The sequence below is a fragment of the Emys orbicularis genome, chromosome 1 (genome assembly GCF_028017835.1).
Source record: "Emys orbicularis isolate rEmyOrb1 chromosome 1, rEmyOrb1.hap1, whole genome shotgun sequence".
Classification (NCBI taxonomy): domain Eukaryota; kingdom Metazoa; phylum Chordata; order Testudines; family Emydidae; genus Emys; species Emys orbicularis.
Window position 1 is genome coordinate 365,785,049 of NC_088683.1, and position 27,167 is coordinate 365,812,215.

Below are 27,167 nucleotides of genomic sequence, written 5' to 3' on the forward strand. Positions count from 1 at the left end.
GCTTGTTACCATTTTGGATACAGGCTACAGACTGACAGAACAGAAACTTGAGGAGAACCAGTCAGCTATTAACCCAGGGACAGAGGAGCTACTAGACTTTTGTTTGCTGAGAAATGACTGAATAAGGGCTGAGACACTGCGATCTTTTCAGGTTCTAAAGAAATCCAGATGACAGACGCTACATTTTAAGTCCCACTCTGACCTGAAAAATCATCCCTGAAAGCAGAACAGAGGGGAAAGACTGGGTTAACATGTATGTACTAAAGTACAGACATGTAAAAGTTATGCCAAAACTTTTCCTTGTAATACAAATATTACAAATCAAACTTTCATGATGTTCATGTATATAGAAAACCAGCAGCAGAGTTGTTGGAATCTCTACAGGGAGGAGTAGTGGTAATGTTACTACTTAATGGCTTTTGCTTTAGTAATTATTTCAGAAGTGCTCCACATACTCTTAGCAATGGGTTTGTGCTCTTAACTCTTCATTCAGTGAACAGTTGTATGATACTGTTTCCTGGTAACTGACCAAAAGCTGTCTAAAACTGACATTCAGGGCCATGAACACAATTACTCTGAAATACCCCTGCAAGACCTTCCAAAAAGTCATGCGAGAACAGAACCACTGGTTTCTCTTGCAGCAGAGTAGAGTTGAGGAGCGGGGAAGGGGAGTGTAAAGTGGTTGTATGTAATTTACATCCATTTATGCCCATTCACCCATTTGTGATGCCAACCCCTCACTTGATCAGCTGAATTAACTGTCTGTGTTAGCTTGTAACTTGCCATGTATCTACAGACCCTTGCCTGGGGACAAGATGCAGGTCCTGTGAGGATGAAGAGAAGGCTGTAGGACGATCGGAATATCTGGATTCCATCAACATTGGCCAGGCAAAGCATTTCATCTCCTCTTGGTGGGATTCTTGGGGATCAGAGTGTATCCGGGTGAGCATTTGGTAAGGGAAAGTTAATAGATCCTGGTTCTGATCGAATTTACCATGTACATCTGGAGTGATGCAGTTGAAGTCAATGTTATTGAATTAAGAACCTATCCGTAAGAATTTATTCCATGTGCTGGAAAGAGGTAGTGGCAGAACAGATAAGTACAATGACCATTTCCCCCATGCACTTTCCATGTGTTTATACACATGTCATGATACAGTGGGAAACACTCAGAAGAGGAGAGCCAGAAAGGGTGTCTTTGGTAAAGACACAATTGTAAAATCACACAGTGTTCAAATGGGCTGTGGAACTCCCAACCAGAAGATATCAATGGGGCCAAGAGCTTAGGACTGGATATTAGTATGGGTAACCATAAAATTCAATTACAGTTGTCAGGGTAGTTTTCAAAACTCTTGGAAGGGCTCTAAACCTTCCTGATTTCTATCACAAAATGTGTCTGATTAATGGGAGTAAGGGGGAAACTTTCCCTGGGAGCAGATATCTCATAGCCGCCTATTGTAGGGCTTCTTCCACCTTCCTCTGAAGCATCTGGAACTGGCCACTGCATACTGGGCTAGATGGACTACAGGTCCAATCCAGTCTGGCAATGCCTATCTTCCTATCGGTGGTGTAAATCCAAGACTAGGTTTTTGCTGATCTTCCTTGAGCTCCTGGGAGTCTCTAGACTTGCACGGAGAGCAGAAAGATGTCTCGTTAAATATCATCCAGTCTCCTGTTCTTTCTCCTTTCAGGAAGGAAAGTTCAGAACTCCTCGGACCTGCCCAGTACATTATGTCAGCTGCCAATGACACCAACTTCAACTCTGCAGTGTTCCTTCTCACCGGGATACCTGGGCAGGAAGACGCCTATCTCTGGATCTCTATCCCCTTCTGCTTAATGTATGTTATTTCGATAGTAGGAAATTCAGTCATTCTGTTCATTATAAAAACAGATCCAAGCCTCCATGAGCCCATGTACATTTTCCTTTCCATGTTGGGCGTCACAGACCTTGGCTTATCGATAGTCACAATACCGACGACACTGGGCATATTCTGGTTTAATTCTAGGGAGATCAGCCTCGATGCCTGTTTTGCCCAGCTGTTCTTCATCCACTCACTTCAATGCATTGAATCCTCCATGCTCTTGTTGATGGCCTTTGACCGTTTTCTTGCAATCCATGACCCACTGAGATATGCCTCCATCTTAACCTTGCCGAGAATAGCCAAGATGGGACTGGTGTGTGTGCTAAGAGGGGTGGCCATAATACTCCCACTCCCCCTTCTCCTGAAACGGTTCAGATACTGTCGAGCCAATGTCCTGTCCCATTCCTACTGCGTGCACCAGGACGTCATGAAGATGGCTTGTTCAGATACCTCAATCAACAGTATCTATGGCTTGTTTACTACACTCTTAACGGTGGGGTTGGACTCACTGGTCATATTCCTCTCTTATGTGATGATCCTCAAAACAGTGCTGAGCATCGCATCCACTGCGGAGTATGTCAGGGCCCTGAACACCTGCGTCTCCCACCTCTGTGCAGTCGTGCTCTTCTACACGCCAATGATCGGCCTGTCTGTGATACATAGATTTGGGAAGGGCTCTCCTCCCTTGCTTCAGATTCTCCTGGGCTACATCTACTTGCTGGTTCCACCCCTGATGAACCCGATTGTGTACAGTGTGAAAAGCAAACACCTTCGTGCAAGGATAATCAGAGTGTTCATCAAGTGAAGGGTCAATTCATCACTGGCTGCAACACTGGTGATGTGGTAGCTGAAAAACATGGGCCATCTATTCCATCCTGGACCTTACATCTGAGATGACATGAACTACTGATCTGCACTGTGTAGAGAGAGGTTCAGTTGGGGGTCTAAGGCCTGGAGCAATGGGAGAGGGGCTGGTGAGAGAGGACAGCGCACTGCGGGAAGAAGACCAAAGCAGGCAGCAGCATTTACAAAGTGACTGTGTTCATGGAGAGCTGGGGGACCGGTGGGATGTTGGCCCATAAATTGCCACTTCAGTGGCTGCTCCGACCTCAGGATTCCTTTTGATACAGTCAATAAAGTAAACGGTTTTAGAGTGGTAGCCGTGTTAGTCTGTATCAGCAAAAACAACGAGGAGTCTTTGTGGCACCTTAGAGACTAACAAATTTATTTGGGCATAAGCTTTCGTGGGCTAAAACCTGCTTCATCAGATGCATAAATAAAATGAAGGGGGTTGGATGATGTTTCCCATTACACCTGGCCTGTCACTGTCCCGTCTCTGGCTAAACATCCACAGGCTGTGAAGAAAACTAAATAAAAATGAAATGTATGGAGATATAAATATCTCATAGAGCTGGAAGGGACCCTGAAAGGTCATTGAGTTATGCCCCCCACCTTCACTAGCAGGACCAAGTACTGATTTTGCCCTAGATCCCTGAGTGGCCCCCCTCAAGAATTGAATTCACAACCCTGGGTGTAGCAGGCCAATGCTCAAACCACTGAGCTATTCCCCCCCCCCCCAGCTGTTCTGCAGTCACACCACAGGCCCTTCCTGAGCACTCTGGGTGCTCTGTGATCTATGAGAACTGCACCAGCTGTGGACAGGGATATTCAATCGGCATGGACACCCACCCTTCCCCTATGCCCTCAGCCACGTACTTGTGACAGAGTCGTGTCAGAGACATGATTAACATAGGATCCCTTGGAGAAGCCATTCAGGGAGCCCCGTTGATGGCTGTGCACACCACATACCTGCTGAGCCCACTCCCCACCTAAACATAGGAATGCTGCGTGTCTGAGTGAGGGTCTGTTACGTTTCCCTCCCCACTCTGAACTTTAGGGTACAGACATGGGGACCCACACGAAGACCCCCTAAGCTTATTTTTACCAACTCAGCTTAAAAACTCCCCTATTCCTTGGATTAAGTAATGCTGCCACCACCAAGTAATTTAACATTTAGGGAGGGCCACTTGGGGCCCTAACTTCCCCAAATATCCCCCCAAGACCCTACACCCCTTTTTATGGGGAGGCTTGAGAATAATATCCTCACCAATTGGTACAGGTGAACACAGACCCAAACCCTTGGATCTTAAAATGATGAAAAAAAACCAGTTAGGTTGTTAAAAGAAGAATTTTAATTAAAGAAAAGGTAAAAGAATTACCTCTGTAAAATCAGGATGGTAAGTACTTTACAGAAGAACAAAAGACTTAAGAACATAGAGGATCTCCCCTCTAGGCAAAACCTTAAAGTTACAAATCCAGGGATAAACCTCCCTCTAGACAAGGAAAAATACAAGCCAAAATAAAAGTAAGTTATCACATTTCCTTATTATTACTTACTAATTCTAATTGAGTTGGATTGCTTGCCTTCTTGATTTGTTTCTGGCAAGCACACAGAACAAACAGACAAAGAACAGACAAAACAAAGCCTTTCCCCCCTCCCCAGATTTGAAAGTATCTTGTCCCCATATTGGTCCTTTTGGTCAGGTGCCAGCTAGGTTACCTGAGCTTCTTAACCCTTTACAGGTAAAAGGATTTTGTGCCTCTGGCCAGGAGGGATTTTATAGTACTGTATACAGAAAGGTAGTTACCCTTTCCTTTACATGACAGGGTCTGACACACAGGAGAACTGGCAAGAGTCTCAGAGCAAGATTCTCTCCTCCTCTCCTTCATTTGTGCTGCCCCAGATGTTTTAAAAAGGGTGGAGATGGTCCTCAACTCCCACACAGAGGCACAGTGAGCTCCTATCCCAGCCCAGCCCATTCAGTGTAGAGTGACCGCTTTTCAAAAGGCTAAAGTGTGACACATGCAGGATCCCCGTCCTCTCTGTGACCCCACCCCTGCTCCTCTTCTTCCCCCTTGAGGTCCCATGCTCTGCTCCTCCTCTTCCCCTGAGGCTGCACCCTCTGCCCCATCTCTTCCCCCAATACCACACCCCTGCACCTTCTCATTACCCAAGGCTCCACTCTCTCTCCAGGCCAAAAGCTAGAGCCACACGTGGTAAGAGGTGCAAGGGAGCAAGAGACACTGTGAGGAGCCCCAGACCTTCCACCTGCCCTAGACAGGGGATTGCAGAGCACAAGAGAAGCCCCCAGCCTGTGTCCCTACCCCAGGATGCATGCTCCAGGGGAAGGTGGAGAGCCTGGGGCTCCCACAGCAGCCTGGTCTCCCGGGGTAGCTCTTACCACAGCCCGGTTTCAGCCTGTCTGGGGGGCGGAGCCTTGGGGGAAGTGGAGGAGCAGGGGGAAGAGCCTACTTGGAAGAGATGGGTCAGGGGCGGGGCCTCCTGGGAAAATGAGGAGAAGGTGGTGTGGCAAGCCTGAAGCAGCAGTGACCCCAGCAAGGAGGTCTGTGGGGGGCTCCTGAGTAAAGAAAGAGGATGGGGTTGGAGGGTAGGGGAGCCTGTGAAAAAAACTGAATTAATGTGACCCCACAAAGGGGGATTTTGTTTTTAGTACTCCAGGCTGAGAGTAAGTCATTGGAAGGACCTTAGAAGAAAGCACAGGGTGCCTGCAGGTCTACCTTAGACCCCCAGGGAACCGTCTGGCGTGGCACCTGTCAGCAGGGACTTCGCCCGAGTGTGATGTGCTCTTGGAAACCGTTAGCAACAGGCAGAGGTCAGCCCAGCCCCCAGGCTGCTCTAAGCTCCACTGAGGCAGGGGGAGAACAGGCAAGCGAATCAAACCACTATAGCAGGCTCCTTGCCATCCCTGCTCTCTGGACAGGGCGGCTCTAGCTTTTTTGCCGCCCCAAGCATGGCAGGCAGGCTGTCTTCGGCGGCATGCCTGCGGGAAGTCCCCGGTCCCGCGGATTCGGCGGCATGCCTGCGGGAGGTCCGCCAGTCCCACGGCTTTGGCGTACCTGCCGCTGAATTGCCGCCGAATCCACGGGACCGGCGGACCTCCGGCAGGCATGCCGCCGAAGGCTTCCTGACTGCTGCCCTCTCAGGGAAGGCAGGGCGCCCCCCACGGCTTGCCGCCCCAGGCACGTGCTTGGAGTGCTGTCTCTGGAACACAGAGGGGAGCTCTGCTGGCACACCAGAGAATCCAGCCAGGCCTGTCAGCCTTCAGATGGCTGGAAGGCTGGGCCTGTGGTCTGGGCCCTCCTTTGTGAGTCAAGAGAGCTCAGTTTTATTCCCTTCTGGTGCATGACCATGGACAAGTAATTGGCTGTCTCTGAGCCTGTCAAGGCTGTATCCCCACTTTGAACTTTAGGGTACAAGTGTGGGGGCCTGCATGAGGACTTCTAAGCTTCACTACCAGCTTAGTTCTGGTCCGCTGCCACCATTCCCTTCCCTGGGTAGCCTTGAGAGACTCTTCACCAATTCCCTGGTGAATACAGATCCAAACCCCTTGGATCTTAAAACAAGGAGAAATTGACCCTTCCCCCCTCCTTCCTTTCACCAACTCCTGGTGGATCAAGATCCAAACCCCCTTGGATCTAAAAACAAGGAAAAATCAATCAGGTTCTTAAAAAGAAGGCTTTTAATTAAAGAAAAAGGTAAAAATCATCTCTGTAAAATCAGTATGGAAAATAACTTTACAGGGTAATCAAACTTAAAGAGCTCAGAGGACCCCCCTCTGTCTTAGGTTCAAAGTACAGCAAACAAAGATAAACACTCTAGTAAAAGGTACATTTACAAGTTGAGAAAACAAAGTAAAACTAAGACGCCTTGCCTGGCTTTTTACTTACAAGTTTGAAATATGAGAGACTTGTTTAGAAAGATGGGGAGAACCTGGATTGATGTCTGGTCCCTCTCAGTCCCAAGAGCGAACAACCCCCAAACAAAGAGCACAAACAAAAGCCTCCCCCCCCCCCCAAGATTTGAAAGTATCTTGTCCCCTTATTGGTCCTTTGGGTCAGGTGTCAGCCAGGCTACCTGAGCTTCTTAACCCTTTACAGGTAAAAGGATTTTGGAGTCTCTGGCTAGGAGGGATTTTATAGTACTGTACACAGGAGAGCTGTTACCCTTCCCTTTATAGTTATGACAGAGCCTCTGCACAGGTGGATAATAGCCCTGCCCTGTTTCACAGAGGTGGCAGAAGGATAAATACATTCAAGGTGCTCAGATACTCTGAGACCCTAAGATCAGGGCTGTGTCAGGGTTCCACAGAAAAGCAACACTTCAGACATTAGTCTATAAAAGGTCATTTACCACAGCCTCCTGTGACAGCTGGCTTCTGGGAAGCCCTGTGACTCCAGCACCTTGCTGTCTGTGGCAGATGTGGGGGTGCTCAGGGGAGACAGTGAGGGGTAGGTAGTGGATTTCTGAGGAGAGTGTTGGAGTTTCACTGGGTCGCCGAGTTTCAGCACAGTCACCGGACTGGTGTTTGCAGACATTGAGGCTGAATGGGTCTAACTGAGAAGCAATGGAGCAATGGCCATGGGGGCCTCATCTTAGAAAGTCTTATTGGGAGAAAGTAGCCTGTGGGCACCTTGGCCGAACACGGTTGAGCACTATGGTAACTGGGCCAAGGCTCACACATGTTTGAGCTCCCAGAGGCTGCTTCCAGAAGAAAGGGGCAAACAGATGGGAATATGCTCTCAGAAATAGAGGGAAACTAGGGTGGGTCCGAAGCAGGGGCATAGCCATGGGTGGGCCTGGGTGGGCGACTGCCCATCCACTTATAATCCAGGCCCACTGAAATCAGGGCAGAGCCCCTCAGTCCAGTGGCTGTGAATCCCGACCCTGGCTTGGTGTTCAGCTGTGTCCCTCTCCTGCCGGTCCCGTGTGCTGATGCCCTGGTCTTCCACCCCAGACAGGGGTGTTTTTTTTTGTGGGGGCGGGTCTGGGCCAGTAGCAAATTAGCCATCAGGCCTGGGCCAATTGTGCTGCACCGATCTGCTCCGCCTGCCCAGTGATCTTGCGGGGAAGTGGTGTCCGGGCATGGGGGATTGCCCTGCTCCCACTGCCTGGTGCTCCTGCCAGGGAGTGGGTTGGAGCACGGGAACAGCACCAGGTGGGGGGAGTGAGGCAACCCCCTATGCCCCAACCCTGCTCCCCGGCAGGAGCACTGGGCAGGAGGATGGTGCAACCCCCCGCGCCCTCAACCCCATTTCTCCAGCAGGAGAAGGGGGCTGAGGAAGGGGTGGGGAGGGACCTCCAGTTATCCTGGCCCAGCCACAGCCCCACAAAAACCGAACCTGCCCCTGTGGAGGGAGGTGAGCCCCTTGTCATTGCCCACCCACCTGAAAGGTGGGCCCATCCAGTTTACCTGTTCTAGCTACACCACTGGTTCCAAGAGCTCCATGGCTTCCCAAAAGAATGTAAATTAGGCCAGTTCTGTTCCTCTATCTCCAGAGCAAAGCCTGTAGTGATACGAGAGATAGATGAGTGTAGATGTGTGACAGCACAAAGTATTGGAGAAAATGGTTTTAAAATAACAGGGAGCTATTTGCTAATAAACCTACTTGTTTTAAGTAGGCTGGGGGTGACTGTATAGCTCTGGTCACAAGCACCTGAAGGGAAGGGACTGAGGTGTCTAATCAGACCTCCTTGGTGATAAGCACGTAGCATAGATGGTGTGTTGTTTCCAGCTCAAAGAGTGAGATAATTAAGAACATAAGAATGACCATACTGGGTCAGACCAAAGGTCCATCTATCCCAGTGTCTTGTCTTCCAACAGTGGCCAATGCCAGGTGCCCCAGAGGGAATGAACAGAACAGGCAATTATCAGGTGATACATGTGTTCTCACCTATTCCCATCTTCTGGCAAACAGAGGCTAGGGATACCATCCCTGCACATGCTGGATAATAGCCATTGATGGACCTATCCTCCCTGAATTTATCTAGTTTTTTTTAACCCTGTTATAGTCATGCCCTTCACAACATCCTCTGGCAAGGAGTTCCACAGGTTGACTGTGTATTGTGTGAAGAAATACTTCCTTTTGTTTGTTTTAGATCTGCTGCCAATTAATTTCACTTGGTGCCCCCTATTTCTTTTGTTATGCGAATGAGTAAATAACACTTCCTTATTTACTTTCTCTACACCCAGGAGCGGCGCCAGGGTTTTTGCTGCCCTAGGCGGCAGCGCTCATCCTCTGAACATTCAGGGGGCCTGGGGTCTTCGGCGGCGGGGGGTCCTTCCACTCCACGTCTTCGGGGCAGTTCGGCGGCAGGTCCCGGAGCGAGTGAAGGACCCGCCGCCGAATTTCCGCCGAAGATCCGGAGAGGAAGGACCCCCGCCACCGAATTTCCGCCGAGGGTGGCAAAATGCCGCCCCCGAAATCCTGCCGCCTAAATAAGCCCAGTTCCTTCACCCTCTCCTCATAAGTCATGTGCACCAAACCCCTAATCATTTTCTTTGTCCTGCGCTAGACTCTCTCCAATTTGACCACATCATTTCTGTAGTGGGGGGCCCAAAACTGGATGCAATACTCCAGATGTTGCCTCACCAGTGCCAAATAGAGGGGAATGATTTCGTCCCTCAATCTGCTGGCAATGCTCTTACTAAGACAGCCCAATATCCTGTTAACCTTCTTGGCAACAAGGGCACACTGTTGACTCATATCCAGCTTCTCGTCCACTGTAAGGCCCAGGTCCTTTTCTGCAGAACTGTCGCTTAGCCAGTGGGTCCCCAGACTGCAGCAGTGCATGGGATTTTTCTGTCCTAAGTGCAGGACTCTGAACTTGTCCTTGTTGAACCTCATCAGATTTCTTTTGGCCCAATCCTCCAATTTGTCTAGGTCACTCTGGACCCTATCCCTACCCTTCAATGCATCTACTTCTCCCCACAGCTTAGTATCATCTGCAAGCTTGCTGAGGGTGCAGTCCATCCCAATGCGGGATAGACAGGCAAGAGCATTTGTTTACAGAGATGACATTTTGGATCCCCATGAGAAATTGGAGTCTTTTCATCTTCCTCTCCCTTGCAACATAAATTAAGTTTGCACTGACTGATTGTATGGCTTCACTGTGTATATGGAAAGGTAGAAACCTCTTGACCAGTCTATGGCTAAGGTATTGTGCTCCTCTAACTAGCCTTCCCATCTCTGTATGGCCCCCTCCACCCTGTAAAACATCCCTTCATCAGATCCTGTGTGCAGTGGCTACTGTGACAGGTCCTTGTAACACATTTCTGATGAACCTGTGCTAGCAGGGAGTTGGAGAGGGTCCTAGAGCAGTTGTAGAGGCAAAGAGATTGTATGGGGGTGGGCTTAGCTACCAGTGCATCAATGAGATCTGTGCATAACTTTGGGGATCCCTAGATCCTGGGTCCCCCTTTTCATTCCTTGGGGAAAAGGGAAGGGAACCCCCTCCTGGAACAATCCGAGGGAAATTTCCATGTATGGAGCGTGGTGGAATCTCCCTTCCCTGGACTGCACCCGGGGTTTGTAATGCAGAAAAGAGGTTGCTGAGAGAAATATAGTCCTATATTTATTATTATTATTATTATTATTATTATTATTGTTTTAGCAAGATGACAGCTTTGATATCATGACCATTAGCACTTGGCTGCCCTCGAGGTAGCCACGTGACTAATCAGAACCACTTGAACATTGATGACACACCTGGATTCCAGGAATAGAGCCTGCACCAGGGCTTGCGCTGCAGTCCAGTTGGGTAGCATCAGCCCACATCCCCTGTTAATTGGCCTCCTAAAGTTTGAATTGGCCATGATGGGGTTAAAGCTGCTGCATACGAAGCCAAGCAGCTGAAGTTCCCTCATGGCCAAGTGGGCCCAAGGGAATGTGCAAACATGCTTCATAAAGACAGTTGCCTCCATATCTGAACAGATACTGCCTGCTGCCCATGCAGCCTCTCTGATGACTCCTCGTCCTTTAGGGTGAAGACTTGTGGTGTCAGCAGCTCCCCTTCTAGCAGGAATTGGGTACGTTGGCAAGTTTCACTATCTTTAAAACGCGCAGTGAAGGGGAAAGGCTCCAAGCTGTTCACATTTGCAGATATTTTGTGCAGTAGCAGAGGACTCAGCTGGGCTGTGGGGGTGACTCAGTGATGGGATTTGAGGGCAGGTAGCGCTAGGTAGCTTGGGAACCCCTCCCCTACATCTGCCCAGGGTCAATGGTCGATTATTCAAGCTACACAGAAATCTGAGATTGAAAGAGAGGTCGGAGTGTTAAAACACCTAAGCCCCAAGTCTGGATTCCTCAAGGGGTCCCATTTCTAGAGGTTCCGTGTGCTCTGGGCCCGATCCTGCCAGGGGCTGAGCGATAGGAGACCCCACGTAATATTAATGACTAGTTCCCAAATCACCTCAGGTTTATTTGCTTCTGGAAATTTAATCAGCAAATAAATTTTCTAAGGTTTTGTTCTCTGGCTTGATTGTGAAGGCAGGAATTCAGAGCTGTGTTGCTCTGTGGTAACAGGTCTGATAGGGCATATTTCTGTTTCCTGACTGGCTGAGGGCTCAAGAATTTCTTCCCTGTAGAGACCCCTCAGAGTTACAGGGCTACTGGCATCTCTGCCCCCTCTTTTGTCTCTGAATTTCAGATGTGAGGTCTTGTACCCTGCCCTCTCCTGTGGTGGAATCCCGTGATCCTCCCACCCTCCCGCCCTGTGCTACAGCACACTATGTGTCCAAGAGGGTTTGGCACCTGTGGTCCTTCTCTCTGGGAGTCTGTGAGCAGTGGTGACACGAGTGATCAGTCAGACTTCTTGAACCAAAATACTGTTTAATCTGAACAGCAGGAAAAAAGACTAACATGGGAGAATAAGAGAGTTTTCAGCCAACAGTCTGTACACATCTCCCACTTTGACAGGGACCCAGGCAGGCCGAAGGCCGTCAGACTTCCCAGAGGTGTCTGTGTCTGTCAATCTGAAGAGCTTCTCAGAAATAGTTGCCCCATCTCTGAACAGACTCCCAGCCCTGGCAAAACAATTTCCGTAACGTGGCTGTAGCCTGGAAATAGGTTCTTCCCAGCTTGTAGCTCCGGTATCGTCTCTCAAAATCCCTGAAGTGCTGACTGAGTGATGGCTTTTCTTGAGCTGTTGCTTCTCTTCCTGCTTGTTTTCCAGCAGCCTGTGATTAAACTAAGAAGAACCAGACTGGGTTAAACCAATATAGCCATGGCATAAACATCCCAATAGTTAACCCAATATAGTTCTACAGGAAACGTCCTAAGAACTGGGGTTAACACACACATTAATTATGGCAGCTCAGCTCCATGTCTGTCACAATGCCGCTCCCAGGTGCTACGTATTTTATGCATACAGGACATAGACGGGCAGAGAGAGAGAGAGAGAACAATAGACTACTTTCCTGTGTGAAATGTAGTTCCATTTCCATTAATACTCACGCATTTGACTTTGAAATCCACTTACTTCATGCAAACACTCATCATACCTGAATAACAGGTGCAGGCGTTACTATGTACTAGAGAGTGAGAGCTCAGGGAATGAATATTTTATATACATGTTATCACTCCAGATATAGACTACAGTCCTTCAGAACAGAACCTGAGGAGAACCGGACAGGTTTAAACCCAGGGAGAGAGGAGCTACTAGACATTTGTTTGCTGACAAATGATTGACTGAGGCTGAGACACTGCGATCTTTTCAGGTTCTGAAGAAATCCAGATGGCAGATGCTACATTTTAAGACCCACTCTAACCTGAGAAATCTCTGAAAGAAGATCAGAGGAGAAAGAATGGGTTGACATGTATGCTAGAGAACAGATGTGTATAAGCTATGCCAAAACTCTTCATTGTAATTTAAATATTACAGACCAAACTTTCATGACATGCATATATATCAAAAGCTAACAGCAGAGTTGTTGGAATATCTACAGGAAGGAACATTAGTAAGTTCACTAATTAATGGTTTTAGCTTTAGAAAGTATTTCAGAAATACTCTACAAACTGTTTGCAATAGGTTTGTGCTATTTTCTAACATTTACATTTAGGGTCATGCACACAATACCTCTGCAATACTTGTGCAAGACTTTCCAAAAAGTCCTGAGAGACCAGAACCGCTGGTCAATGTTTCAGCAAAGAGTAGAGCTGAGGTGCAGGAAAGGAGAGTGTTATAGTGGTTGTAAGTGTAAGTCATTTACGACCAGCACCTCTTACATGAGCATGGCTGAAGTAACTTGCACACTTAGCTGTATATTAGTGTAACACCAGTGTTTGCACTATTCACCAATTTGAATACCCATTTGTGATGGCAACACCTCCCCTGCCCAGCTGAAGTAACTCTGTTTTCGCTTATAACTTGCGAGATATCTACAGACCACTGCATGGGAAGAGGACGTAGGTCCTGTGAGGATGAAAAGAAGCCTGTAGGATGATTGAATTCTCTGGATTCAGTCAACATTGGCCATTCAAAGAACTTCAGCTTCTCTTGGAAGGGTTTTTGTGGGTCAGAGTGCACAACTGGGAGCATCTGGTAAGGGAAAGTTAATAGAGATTGGTTCTGATTGAATTTACACATGTAAATCTGGAGTGATATTTTTGAAGTCAATGTTACTGAATTAAAAATCTGGCCCTAAAAATTTGTTCCATGTACTGCAAATAGGCAGTGGCATAATTTGACCACTTAGGAGTGCAGACAATTGTATATATATATAATGAGGCATTGAAATATGTTTATAAATAGCTTCAGCGCAGGACAGATGAATGCAATGTCAGCTTTCACCCTGCTCTCACCATGTGTTTACACAGATGTCATGATAAAATGGGAAACACTCGGAAGTGGAGGGCCAGAAGGAGTGTCTGTGGGAAGGTCTCAACTTTAAAATCACACAGCACACAAGTAGGCTGTGGAATTCACAGCCACAAGATACCAATAGGGACAAGAGCTTAGCAGGATTCAGAGAGGGACTGTAGGCATATATGGGTTACCAGAATATTTAATTACAGTAGTGAAGTCTTGGAAGGGCTCAATACCTTCCTGATTTACAGCACAAAATATGTCTAACTAATGGCTCTTGAGGGGGAGGAGAATTTTCCTTGGGAGCAGGTTATCTCATAGCTGCCTATTGCAGGGCTTCTTCCACCTTCCTCTGCAGCATGTGGAACTGGTCACTGGATAGTGGGCTATATAGACTACAGGTCTGATCCAGTCTGGCAGTGCCTATCTTTCTCTCGGTGCTATAAATCCAAGACTATATTTTTGCTTCTCTGTTTTAAGCTCCTGGGAGTCTCTAGATTTGCACCGAGAGCAGTACCATGTCTTGTTAAATATAACCTAGTCTCCTGTTCTTTTTCCTTTCAGGAAGGAAAGTAAAAAATTCCTTGGACCTGCCCAGTACATTATGTCAGCTGTCAATGACACCAAATACAACTCTGCTGTGTTCCTTCTCACCGGGATACCTGGGCAGGAAGACATCCATCTTTGGATCTCTTTCCCCTTCTGCTTAATGTATGTTATTTCGATAGTAGGAAATTCAGTCATTCTCTTCATTATCAAAATAGATTCAAGGCTTCATGAGCCCATGTACATTTTCCTTTCCATGTTGGCCGTCACAGACCTTGGCATATCGATATCCACCATGCCGACGATACTGGGCATATACTTGTTTAAATCTAGGGAGATCAGCTTAGAAGCCTGTTTTGCCCAGCTGTTCTTCATACATTTGCTTCAATTCATTGAATCCTCGGTGCTCTTGTTGATGGCCTTTGACCGCTTCATTGCGATCTGTAACCCACTGAGATATGCTTCCATCTTAACCCTGCCGAGAATAGGCAATATAGGACTGGTGTTTGTGCTAAGAGGTGTGGCTGTAATATTCCCACTCCCATTTCTACTGAAACGGTTCCAATACTGTCAAGACAATGTCCTCTCCCATTCCTACTGCCTGCACCAAGAGGTCATGAAGATGGCTTGTTCAGATATCACAGTGAACAGCATCTACGGCTTGTTTATTACACTCTTAACGGTGGGGTTGGACTCGCTGTTCATATTTCTCTCTTATGTGATGATCCTCAAAACAGTGCTGAGCATTGCGTCCCAGGCGGAGTGCCTCAGGGCCCTGAACACCTGCGTCTCCCATCTCTGCGCCGTCCTGCTCTTCTACACTCCAGAAATTGGCTTGTCTGTGTTACACAGATTTGGGAAGGGCTCTTCTCCCTTGCTTCAGATTGTCCTGGGATACATCTCCCTGCTGGTCCCACCCCTGATTAATCCAATCGTGTACAGCGTGAAATGCAGACATCTGCGTGCGGGGATAATCAGGGCATTCGTCAAGTGAAGGGTCAGTTCATGAACCAGCTGCAGCACTGCTGTCAAGGGAGACAATGAACAGAGTCCACCTATTCCATCCTGGAGCCTTACTTCCAAGACTACATGAGCTATTGATCTCCACTCTGTAGGGAGAGGTTCAGACGGGGTCTAATACCTGGAGCAACTGGAGACGGGCTGGTGAGGGAGGAAAGCGCACTAGGGGAAGGAGACCAAGACAGGCAGCAGCATTTTCAAAGTGACTGTGTTCGTTGGGAGCCAGGGGACCGGTGGGATGTTGGCCCATAAATTGCCACATTGGTGGCTGTTCTGACCTCAGAATTCCTCTTGTACAGTCAATAAAGGGAAGGGATGTGAACATTGTTTCTCATTACACCTGGCCTGTCACTGTCCCATCTCTGGTTAAACATCCAGGGGCCATGAAAAAAGCTGCAGAGCTGTTCTGCAGTCACAATCCTGGCCCTTCCTGAGCGCTCTGGGTGCTGTGTGATCCATGAGGGCTGCACCAGCTGTGTTCAGGGCTTTTCATGAGGCACAGTCACGCATCCTTCCCCTACATCCTCAGGCAGGTGCTAGTGACTGAGTCACGTCAGAGACATGATTAACAGAGGAACCCCAGGAGAGGACATTCAGGCAGCCAACCCCCTCCACGTCGGTTGATGGCTCTGCATTCAGCACACCTACGGAGTGCACCCCCATCTAGCCGTAATGCCCCGGATGTGGAGCACAGCTGTGTCTGTGAGTGAGGGTCTGACACACAGGAGTCCTGGCAAGAGACTCTGGCCCATATTCCCACCCTGTCCCCTCCGTTGGTGCTGCCCCAGCAATGCAAAGGGGTGGAAACAGGCATCAGCTCCCCAACAGAGGCCCGGCTAGCTCCTATCCCAGCCCAACCATTCAGTGTAGGATGGACCCCCATTCTAAAGGGAAAAGCAGAATACAGGCAGGAGCCCCATCCCCTCTGTAAGCACACTCTTCCCCCTCATCTTCCCCCCAAATGCCGTCCACTAGACAGGCCGGAAGCCAGAGCCAATCCATGGTAAGAGCCGCCCAGGGAGAAAGGGCCACGATGGGGAACCCCGGACGCTCCAGCTGCCCTGGGCGGGTGGCAGGGCCTCGTAGCAAGGGGAGCTAAGGACCTTCTCATTCCCCTACCCATCGAGAAGAGGCTCGCGCCACCCATGAGCTTCAGGTATGCGCAGAGCGGCACTGCACGGAATTCAGACTTGGCCGGAGTGATCTGTGCTCCTGGAAGCCGTTACCAACGGGTGGAGGTCAGCCCAGCGCCCAGGCTGCTCTAAACTCCACTGAGGCAGATAGAGAATTAAACCACTTTAACTGGCCCCTTGACATCCCCGTTCTCTGCAGCGCACGGAGGAGCTCTGCTGGGACAGCAGAGAATACAGCCATGCCTGTCAAAACTGAAAATTGAGATTCCCAAGCAGTGTCTCAATTCCAGATATTGGGGGGTTAAGAAAGACGGGAAATAGTGCAAGACTCCTGATGAAATCCCAGGAACTGGTGCAGCTGGCAGGATCTCAAGTGGAGCACCCACAAACGCAGGCACTGAGGGTTAGTTAATGGTCACACAGTCCATCTGTTGCAGAGACACTTGGCTGCAGAGCCGCGTTCTGTAAGGAACAGAGTTACACCACAGACAGCCGGACATAGCAGTGATGGGCTCACAGAGCTGCTGGGTTCCTGAGGCACAGCTCAGAGGGTCTCCTCCCCTAGTCAGGCATGAGATATGCACACACCAGGTAAGCAAGGCCATGCACATTCTTAATAGACATGGGAGTGACCCAAGCCAAGCTCCACATGCCTGCTGCTAACTCTCTTTTGGACTCACACAACTCCTCCCCCAGTCTAGGTACCCCCAAACTTGGTGATGTTGGAAATTTCAATGCAGGGTGTCAGGTCTATCTCCAGCACTAGAGCGGCTCTCACTGCTCATGGAGTGGGTGTGGGGGTCAGGATCAAACTGAAGGGCAGACTGAGGGGCAGCCCAGCAGGGCTCTGTTCTGCCAGGCAACTCTCTCCAGACTCTTCAATCTGTCCTTTAATCAGCTTCTCTACCCAACGATTGGAAGATAGCTAATGTAACACCAATATTTATAAAGGGCTCTAGAGGTGATCCCGGCAATTACAGACTGGTAAGTCTAACGTCAGTACCGGGCAAATTAGTTGAAACAATAGTAAAGAATGAAATTGTCAGACACATAGAAGAACATAACTTGTTGCGGAAAAGTCAACATGGTTTCTGTAAAGGAAAATCATGTCTTACCAATTTATTAGAGTTCTTTGAAGAGGTCAACAAACATGTAGAGAAGGGGGATCCAGTGGACATAGTTTACTTAGATTTCCAGAAAGCCTTTGTCAAGGTCCCTCACCAAAGGCTCTTACATGAATTAAGTTGTTATGGGATAAGAGGGAAGATCCTTTCGTGGATTGAGAACTGGTTAAAAGACAGGGAACAAAGGGTAGGAATAAAAGGTAAATTTTCAGAATGGAGAGGAGTAACTAGTGGTGTTCCCCAAGGGTCAGTCCTAGGACCAATCCTATTCATAAATGATCTGGAGAAAGGGGTAAACAGTGAGGTGGCAAAGTTTGCAGATGATACTAAACTGTTCAAGATAGTTAAGACCAAAGCAGACTGTGAAGAACTTCAAAAAGATCTCACAAAACTAAGTGATTGGGGAACCAAATGGCAAATGAAATGTAATGTGGATAAATGTAAAGTAATGCACATTGGAAAAAATAACCCCAACTATACATACAATATGATGGGGGCTAATTCAGCTGCAACTAAGCAGGAAAGAGATCTTGGAGTCATCGCGGATAGTTCTCTGAAGACGTCCACGCAGTGTGCAGCAGCAGTCAAAAAAGCAAACAGGATGTTAGAGTTAGGAATCATTCAAAAAGGGATAGAGAATAAGACGGAGAATATCTTATTGCCCTTATATAAATCCACGGTACGCCCACATCTTGAATACTGTGTACAGATGTGGTCTCCTCATCTCAAAAAAGATATACTGGCATTAGAAAAGGTTCAGAGAAGGGCAACTAAAATGATTAGGGGTTTGGAATGGGTCCCATATGAGGAGAGATTAAAGAGGCTTGGAAAAGAGGATACTAAGTGGGGATATAATAGAGGTATATAAAATCATGAGTGGTGTGGAGAAAGTGAATAAGGAAAAGTTATTTATTTGTTCCCATAATATAAGAACTACAGGCCACCAAATGAAATTAATAGGCAGCAAGTTTAAAACAAATAAAAAGAAGTTCTTCTTCACACAACGTACAGTCAACCTGTGGAACTCCTTGCCTGAGGAGGTTGTGAAGGCTAGGACTATAACAGGGTTTAAAAGAGAACTAGATAAATTCATGGAGGTTAAGTCCATTAATGGCAATTAGCCAGGATAGGTAAGGAATGGTGTCCCTAGCCTCTGTTTGTCTGAGGGTGGAGATGGATGGCAGGAGAGAGATCACTTTTTATTATTTATGTTCTCTCTGAAAGCACGTCCTGATTCCCCCTCTTACTGCCGAGCTGCAGGAGGGGCCCAGAACTCCCTCGTCAAAGGGGGCTGTGCTAATGACAGGCCTCATCACCAAGGGGTGTTAGGAGGAGTTCAGGTTCTCCATCCTGTGCCCCAAATCACCCTTATGAGGCACACAGAGCTGAAATCTCTGTAAGTTATCAGTAGAACACCCCGTGCGGCAGGGCAGTACTACTAACACCACTGGGCAGATCCCAAGATCAGAAGACACCACTGTGATCACCTAGTCTGACCCCCTGCCTGTATAGCACAGGCCAGAGATCTGCCCCAAAATAAGTCCTAGTCCTTTTCTGCAGAACTGTCGCTTACCCAGTGGGTCCCCACCCTGTAGCGGTGCATGGGATTCTTCCGTCCTAAGTGCAGGACTCTGCATTTCTCCTTGTTGAACCTCATCAGATTTCTTTTGGCCCAATCCTCCAATTTGTCTAGGTCACTCTGGAGTCTATCCCTACTCTTCAGTGTATCTACCTCTCCCCCAGCTTGGTATCATCCGCAAGCTTGCTGAGGGTGCAATCCATCCCAATGAGGGATAGATAGGCAAGAGCATTTGTTTACAGAGCTGACATTTTGGATCCCCAAGAGAAATTGGAGGCTTTTCATCTTCCTCTTCTTTGGAACATAAATTAAGGTTGCACTGACTGAGTTTATGGATTCACTGTGTATATGGAAAGGTAGAAACCTCCTGCCCAGTCTATGGCTAAGGTATTGTGCACATCAGATCCTCTATCCAGCCTTCCCATCTCAGTACATCCCCATCCACCTTGTAAAACATCCCTTCACCAGATCCTGCGGGCAGTGTCTACTGTGACAAACCCGGGTAGCACATCTCTGATGAAACTGTGCTAGCAGGGAGCTGGAGAGGATTCTACAGCAGTTGTTGAGGCCCAGAGATGGTGGGTGGGACTAGCTACCAGTGGATCTCAGAGATCTGTGCATAACTTTGGGGATCCCTGGGTCCCCCTTTCCATTCCTCGGGGAGAAGGGAACCCCCCTTCTGGAATGATCTAAGAGAAATTTCCTTGTATGGAGCCCTGTGGAATCTCCCTTCCCTTTTGTTACCCAGAGTGGATAGCTCAGTAGTTTGAGGATTGGCCTGTTAAACCCAAGGTTGTGAGTTCAGCCCTTGAGGGGGCCACTTAGGGATCTAGGGCAAAATCAGTGCTTGGTCCTGCTAGTGAAGGCAGGGGCTGGACTCGATGACCTTTCAAGGTCCCTTCCAGTTCTAGGAGATAGAATATCTCTGTTTATTTAATTTAATGCAGAAAAGAGGCTGCCGAGAAAAATATGGTCCTATATTATTTTTTTTTTATTACTATAGTTATTATTCTATTATTCTATTTTATTTTATTTCAGCAAGATCAAAGCTGTGACATCATGACCGTTAGCACTCGGCCGCCCTCGAGGTAGCCATGTGACTAATCAGAACCACACGAACAGTGATGACAAGCCCGGATTCCAGGAACAGAGCCTGCGGCAGTGCTTGTGCTGCGGTCCACTTGGGTAGAATCAACACACATCCCCTGTTAATTGGCCTTCTGAAGTTTGCATTGGCTGTCACAGGGTTAAAGCTGGCGCACACAAAGCCAAGCAGATGAGGTTCCCTGATGGCCAAGTGGCCCCCAAGGGAATGTGCAGGCATGCTTCATAAAGACACCTGCCTCCCTGTTTGAACAGATACTGCCTGCTGCCTGTGCAAGCTATCCGATGGCTCCTTGTCCTTTACGGTGAAGACGTGTGGTGTCAGTGGCTCCCCTTCTAGCAGGAATTGGGTACGTTGGCAGGTTTCACTTTAAAATGCAATGTGAAGGGGAAAAGGTGCAAGCTGTTTCATTTGCAAAGTTTCTGTGCAGCAGCAGAGGACTCAGCTGGGCTTTCTGAGTGACTCAGTGATGGGGTTGGAGGCAGGGATGGCTCTAGGCACCAACAAACCAAGCACGTGCTTGGGGCAGCACATTTTCAGGGGTGGCATTCCGGCCATCTTTTTTTTTTTGCTTCGGGTGGCAAAAGGCTAGAGCCAGCCCTGGCGGCAGCAGCGCGTCGTGTGCGGGGGGCGCCCTGGGGCCGCTGCGGTTCGAGCCATGGGGGAGCAGCGCCCGCACCTTATGGCTGGGCTGGGCAGGCTCCGAGCGGGGGACACTTGGGCTGGGAGCTGCCCCACAGGGCACATGGAGCCACTTGCAGGTGCCGCAGGACGGCCGCCCCCCAGCGCCGCAGCCAGGGCTGGGCGAAGCGGCCAGAGCCGCCCAGGGACTGCGGCAGGGTGGCCAGAAGCAGCAGCAGCAGGAACGGGGCCATAGAGGGCGGGGCGCTGCCGTGCGGGGCCCGTGTCCCGCTCTCTGGGGCTCCGCTCCCTCTGGGGCTACCTTGTCCTGGCTCATCAGGCCCCTACCGGGATGGTCCCCAGGCTCTGCCCTCCCGGATCCTGGCCAGTCCTGGAAGTGGGAGCCCTGGCTGGAGGGACCCTGGGCTAAGGCGCGGCCCATGAGCCTCGCTGCTTACCCCGACCCTGCCAGCGCCGGACTGGCTGGAGGTGAGGGAGGAGCAGGCGGAGTCAGCACTGGTGGGGGGGAGCCCAGAGCTGGGGTGGCAGGAAGTGCGGGGGGGAGAGAGAGCCCAGGGCTGGGGCTACAGGAGGTGTGAGTGTGGGAGGGCACTGGTGGGGGTGGGGGTGAGAGCCCAGAGCTGGGGTGGGGGGCAGCCAAAATTTTTTTTGCTTGGGGCGGCAAAAAAACTAGAGCCGGCCCTGGTTGGAGGGCAGGCAGCACTAGGTAGCATGGGAAACACTTCCCTACATCTGCCCAGGGTCCATGCTGGGTTATTCAGGCTACACAGAAATCTGAGCTTCAAAGCAAGGTCGGAGTGTTAAAACCCCTATGCCCCAAGTCAGGATTTCTCAAGGGCTCCCATTTCTACAAGTGCCGTGTGCTCTGGGCCCGATCCTGCCAGAGGCTGAGCGATAGGAGACCCCATGGAATATCAGTGACTACTTCCCAAATCACCTCAGATTTATTTGCTTCTGGAAATTTAATCAGCAAATACATTTCAAAGGCTTTATTCTCCGCCTTGATTGTGAACGCAGGAATTCAGAGCTGTGTTGCTCTGTGGTAACAGGTCTGATAGGGCATATTTCTGTTTCCTGACTGGCTGAGGGCTCCAGAATTTCTTTCCTGTAGAGACCCCTCAGAGTTACCGGGCTACCGGCATCTCTGCCCCCTCTCTGGTCTCCGAGTTCCAGATGTCAGGCCTTGTACCCTGCCCTCTCATGGGGCGGAATCCCGCCATTTTCCCACCCTCAGACTGGGCCCTGCGCTACAGCACACTGTGGTCCAACTGTGCTTATCCAGCAGGTCAGAGTGGGTTCGGCACCTGTGGTTCTTCCCTTTGAGAGGCTGTGAGCAGTGGTGAGACAAGTGACCAGCCTGCCATGAACCAAAATTCAAAATAATCTGAACAGTAGGAATAAAGCATAAAATGGGGGTATAAGAAGTTTTTCCAGCAACAGTCAGTATGTGTCTGTGACCCCAAGCTCTCCCACTCTGACAGGGGCACAGGCAGTCAGAGAGGCTTCATATTTCCCCAGCAGTGTCTGTGCCTGTCAGTCTGAACAGCCTCTCAGCAACAGCTGCCCCACATCTGGGCAGGCTCCCAAAGCTGGCAAAACAAGCTGTGTAACGTGGCTGGAGCCCGGAAATAGGATCTTTCCAGCTTGTAGCTCCAGTGTTGTCTCTCAACCTCCCTGGGGTGGTTACTGAGCGATGGCTTTTCTTGAACTGTTGCTTCCCTTCCTGCTTGTTTTCCAGCAGCCTGCTATTAAACTAAGATGAGCCATACTGGTTTCTCCCAATATAGGTATAGCATAAACACCAATACTTAACCCAATATAGTTATACAGCAAACATCCCAAGCACTGTGTTTAACGCACACATTCATTATTGCAGCTCAGCTCCATGTCTGCCCCAGTGCCATTCCCATGATCCACATTTTATGAATACAGAACATAGGCAGTCCGAGAGAGTAAGAGAGAGAGAGAGAGAGAGAGAGAGAGCAATAGACTACTTTCATGTGTGAAATGAGGTTCCATTTCCATGAATACTCATGCATTTGACTTTGAAATCCACTTCCTGCAAGCCCTCATCATGGCTGAATAACAGGTGCAGGGGTTACTATGTACCAGTGAGTGAGAGCTCAGGGAATGAATATTTCATATATGAGTCAACAGTGTGATGCTGTTGCAAAAAAAGCAAACATGATTCTGGGATGTATTAACAGGTGTGTTGTGAGCAAGACACGAGAAGTCATTCTTCCGCTCTACTCTGCTCTGGTTAGGCCTCAGCTGGAGTATTGTGTCCAGTTCTGGGCAACGCATTTCAAGAAAGATGTGGAGAAATTGGAAAGGGTCCAGAGAAGAGCAACAAGAATGATTAAAGGTCTTGAGAACATGACCTATGAAGGAAGGCAGAAAGAATTGGGTTTGTTTAGTTTGGAAAAGAGAAGACTGAGAGGGGACATGATAGCAGTTTTCAGGTATCTAAAAGGGTGTCATAAGGAGGAAGGAGAAAACGTGTTCACCTTAGCCTCTAAGGATAGAACAAGAAGCAATGGGCTTAAACTGCAGCAAGGGAGGTTTAGGTTGGACATTAGGAAAAAGTTCCTAACTGTCAGGGTGGTTAAACACTGGAATAAACTGCCTAGGGAGCTTGTGGAATCTCCATCTCTGGAGATACTTAAGAGTAGGTTAGATAAATGTCTATCTGGGACGGTCTAGACAGTATTTGGTCCTGCCATGAGGGCAGGGGACTGGACTCGATGACCTCTCGAGGTCCCTTCCAGTCCTAGAATCTATGAATCTATGAAATCCACTTCCTGAAAACCCTCCTCATGCCTGAATAACAGGTGCTGGAGTTACTATGTACTAGAGAGTGAGATATATATACTGATCCCAATGCCTGTTACTACTCCTGATACAGCCTACAGACTGAAAGAAAATAACCTGCGGAGAACCAGTCAGCTATTAAGCCAGGGACAGAGCAGCTACTAGGCTTTTGCTTACTGACAAGCGACTGAATGGGGGCTGAGACGCTGCAAACTTTTCAGGTTGTGAAGAAATCCAGAAGAGAGATGTTACATTTTAAGTCCCACTGTAACCTGAGAAATCAATTCTGAGAGAAGATCAGAGGGGAAAGAATGGGTTGACATATGTGTATGAAAGTACAGATGGGTAGATGTTATGCCAAAACTTTTCATTGTAATACAAATATTAGAAACCAAACTTTCATGACATGCATGTATATCGAAAGCCAGCAGCAGAGTTGTTGGAATGTCTACAGGAAGGAGCAGTGGTAACATTATTGCTTAATGGCTTTTGCTTTAGAAAGTATTTCAGAAGTGCTCCACATACTGTTTGCAATGGGTTTGTGCTATTAACCATTTGTTCAGTGAACAGTTGTATGATTTCGTCATGTGGTAACTGACCGGTAGCTGTTTCTAATACTTACATTCAGGGTCAAGAACACAATCCCTCTGCAATACCTGTGCAAGACTTTCCAAAAAGTCATGAGAGAATAGAACCGCTGGTCTGTGTTTCAGAAGAGTGGAGCTGAGGTGCAGGAAAGGGGAGTGAAATAGTAGTTGTATGTAATTTACGCCCATCACCGCTTACACGAGCATGGCTGAAGTAACTTGAACACTCAACTGGATATTAGTGTTTTCACTATTCACCCATATTTGATGCTAACCCCACATCCTCGCAACTGAAGTAACTATCTGTGTTAGCTTGTAACTTGCCAAATATATACAGATCATTGCATGGGGAAAGGATACAGGTCCTGTGAGGATGAAGAGAAGGCTGTAGGATGATTGAATTCTCTGGATTCAGTCTACATAGGCCAGGCAAAGCAGTTCAGCTCCCCTTGGATGGATTTTTCGGAGTCAGAGCGTATCACCGGGAGCATTTGGTAAGGGACAGTTAACAAAGCCCTGTTCTGATTGAATTTATACATGTAAATCTGGAGTGATGCCGTTCAAGTCAATGTTACTGAATTCAGAACTTGTGCTTAAGAATGTATCTCATGTACTGCAAAGAGGCAGTGACTTAATTTGGACTCTCAGGAGTGGAGAAAATAAAAAAAGATATACAATGAGGCAATGAAACATGTTTATAAATAGCTTCAGTGCAGGACAGATAAATACAATTACAATTTTCCCCATACACTTGCCATGTGTTTACACGCATCTCATGACACAATGGGCCACACTCAGAAGTGGAGGGCCAGAAAGGGTGTCTGTGGGAAAGTCACAATTGTAAAATCACACAGTGCTCAAGCAGACTGCGGAACTCCCAGCCACAAGATATCAATGGGGCCAAGAGTTTAGCAGCATTCAAAGTGGGACTGGATGTTTATATAGATAGCCAGAAAATCCAATGAGAATGGTGAGGATTGTTACAAAAACTCTTTCATGAATTCTAAATCTTCCTGTTTTGCACCACACAATTTGTCTAATTAGTGGGTGCAGGTTATTTCAAAGCTTCCTATTGCAGGGCATCTTCCACTTCCTCTGAAGCATCTGGAACCGGTCACTGGATACTAGGCTAGATAGACTATGGGTCTGATCCAGTCTGGCAATGCCTATTTTCCTATTTGTTGTGTAAATCCAAGACTAGGTTTTTGCTGATCTTCCTTGAGCTCCTGGGAGTCTCTAGACTTGCACGGAGAGCAGAAAGATGTCTCGTTAAATGTCATCCAGTCTCCTGTTCTTTCTCCTTTCAGGAAGGAAAGTTCAAAAGTCCCCGGATCTGCCCAGTACATTATGTCAGCTGTCAATGACACCAACTTCAACTCTGCAGTGTTCCTTCTCACTGGGATACCTGGGCAGGAAGACATCCACCTCTGGATCTCTATCCCCTTCTGCTTAATGTATGTTATATCCATAGTAGGAAATTCAGTCATTCTATTCATTATAAAAACAAATCCAAGCCTTCATGAGCCCATGTACATTTTCCTTTCCATGTTGGCCATCACAGACCTTGCCTTATCGATATCCACCATGCCGACGACCCTGGGTATATTCTTGCTTAACTCTAGAGAGATCAGCCTCGATGCCTGTCTTGCCCAGCTCTTCTTCATCCACTTGCTCAAATGCACTGAATCCTCTGTGCTCTTGTTGATGGCCTTTGACCGCTTCATCGCGATCTGTGACCCGCTGAGATATGCTTCCATCTTAACCCTGCCAAGAATAAGCAAAATGGGACTGATATTTGCGCTAAGAGGAGTGGCTGCAATACTCCCACTCCCTTTTCTCCTTCAACGTTTCCGATTCTGTCGATCCAATGTCCTCTCCCATTGCTACTGCATAAACCAGGACGTCATGAAGCTGGCTTGTTCGGATATCAGAGTAAACAGCATCTATGGCTTGTCTCTTTCACTCTTGACGGTGGGGCTGGACTCGGTGCTCATCTTTCTCTCTTATGTGATGATCCTCAAAACAGTGCTGAGCATCACGTCCCACGTGGAGTGCCTCAGGGCCCTGAACACCTGCGTCTCCCACCTCTGCGCCGTCCTGCTCTTCTACACGCCAATGACCGGCCTGTCTGTGATACACAGATTGGGGGAGGACTCTTCTCCCTTGCTTAAGATTCTCCTGGGCTATATCTACATGCTCGTCCCACCCCTGATGAACCCAATTGTGTACAGCATGAAAAGCAAACACCTTCGTGCGAGGATAATCAGGGTGTTCTGTGATGGGTTGGATCACAGAAACCCCCTTGGGGCTGCGAACTGATGTGCCAAGACTACTTCTGCCCCTGCTTTCCCTGCCAGCTTGGGACTCCAGCACCCTGTCTTGTTGAGCCAGACACGCCAGTCTGCTCCAACACAGACCGAGGTCTGGACCACGTGCCCCAAAGCTACAGACTTAACTTAAAGCAGCTTAAGAGGTGTTCCTGTCTTTAACACTCAGATGCCCAACTCCCAATGGGGTCCAAACCCCAAATAAATCCGTTTTACCTTGTATAAAGCGTATACAGGGTAAACTCATAAATTGTTTGCCCTGAATAACACTGATAGAGAGATATGCACAGATATTCCCACCCCCAAGCATTAATACATACTCTGGGTAAATTAATAAGTAAAAAGTGATGTTATTAAATATAGAAAGTAGGATTTAAGTGGTTCCAAGTAGTAGCAGACAGAACAAAGTGAATTACCAAGTAAAATAAAATAAACCCCTCAAGCCTATGCCTAATATAGTAATAAAACTGAATACAGATACAATCTCACCCTCAGAGATGTTTCAATAAGTTTCTTTCACAGACTGGATGCCTTCCTAGTCTGGGCACACCAGGGATGGTGGAGAGTCTGGGGCTCCTCACAGGAGCCTGGGCTCCTGTGGTACCTCTTACCACGGCCCGGCTGGTGACCTGGCTGGGGGGCAGAGGCTCAGGGGAAGTGGAGGAGTAGGGGGAAGGGCCTAGTGGGAAGAGTTGGGACAGAGGGTGGGGCCTCTGGGGAAAATGAGCAGGGATTGTGGCAAGACTGCACCAATGCAGGCTTCCTG

General features: G+C 48.3%; 3 protein-coding genes across 3 annotated transcripts; all 3 read left to right on the forward strand.

Moving 5' to 3' along the window:
* The first annotated feature begins 1,731 nt into the window (after positions 1–1,731).
* On the forward strand, positions 1,732–2,667 carry LOC135882385 (olfactory receptor 51G2-like). The gene has a single exon (XM_065409287.1). The coding sequence runs from the start codon at positions 1,732–1,734 to the stop codon at positions 2,665–2,667; it is 936 nt and encodes a 311-aa protein (XP_065265359.1).
* An 11,464-nt stretch (positions 2,668–14,131) lies between these two features.
* LOC135882395 (olfactory receptor 51G2-like) lies at positions 14,132–15,067 on the forward strand. The gene has a single exon (XM_065409298.1). It carries the CDS (start codon positions 14,132–14,134, stop codon positions 15,065–15,067), a length of 936 nt encoding a protein of 311 aa, XP_065265370.1.
* Positions 15,068–25,421: 10,354 nt separating this feature from the next.
* Positions 25,422–26,393, forward strand: LOC135873476 (olfactory receptor 51G2-like). The gene has a single exon (XM_065397996.1). The coding sequence runs from the start codon at positions 25,422–25,424 to the stop codon at positions 26,391–26,393; it is 972 nt and encodes a 323-aa protein (XP_065254068.1).
* Positions 26,394–27,167: the final 774 nt, after the last annotated feature.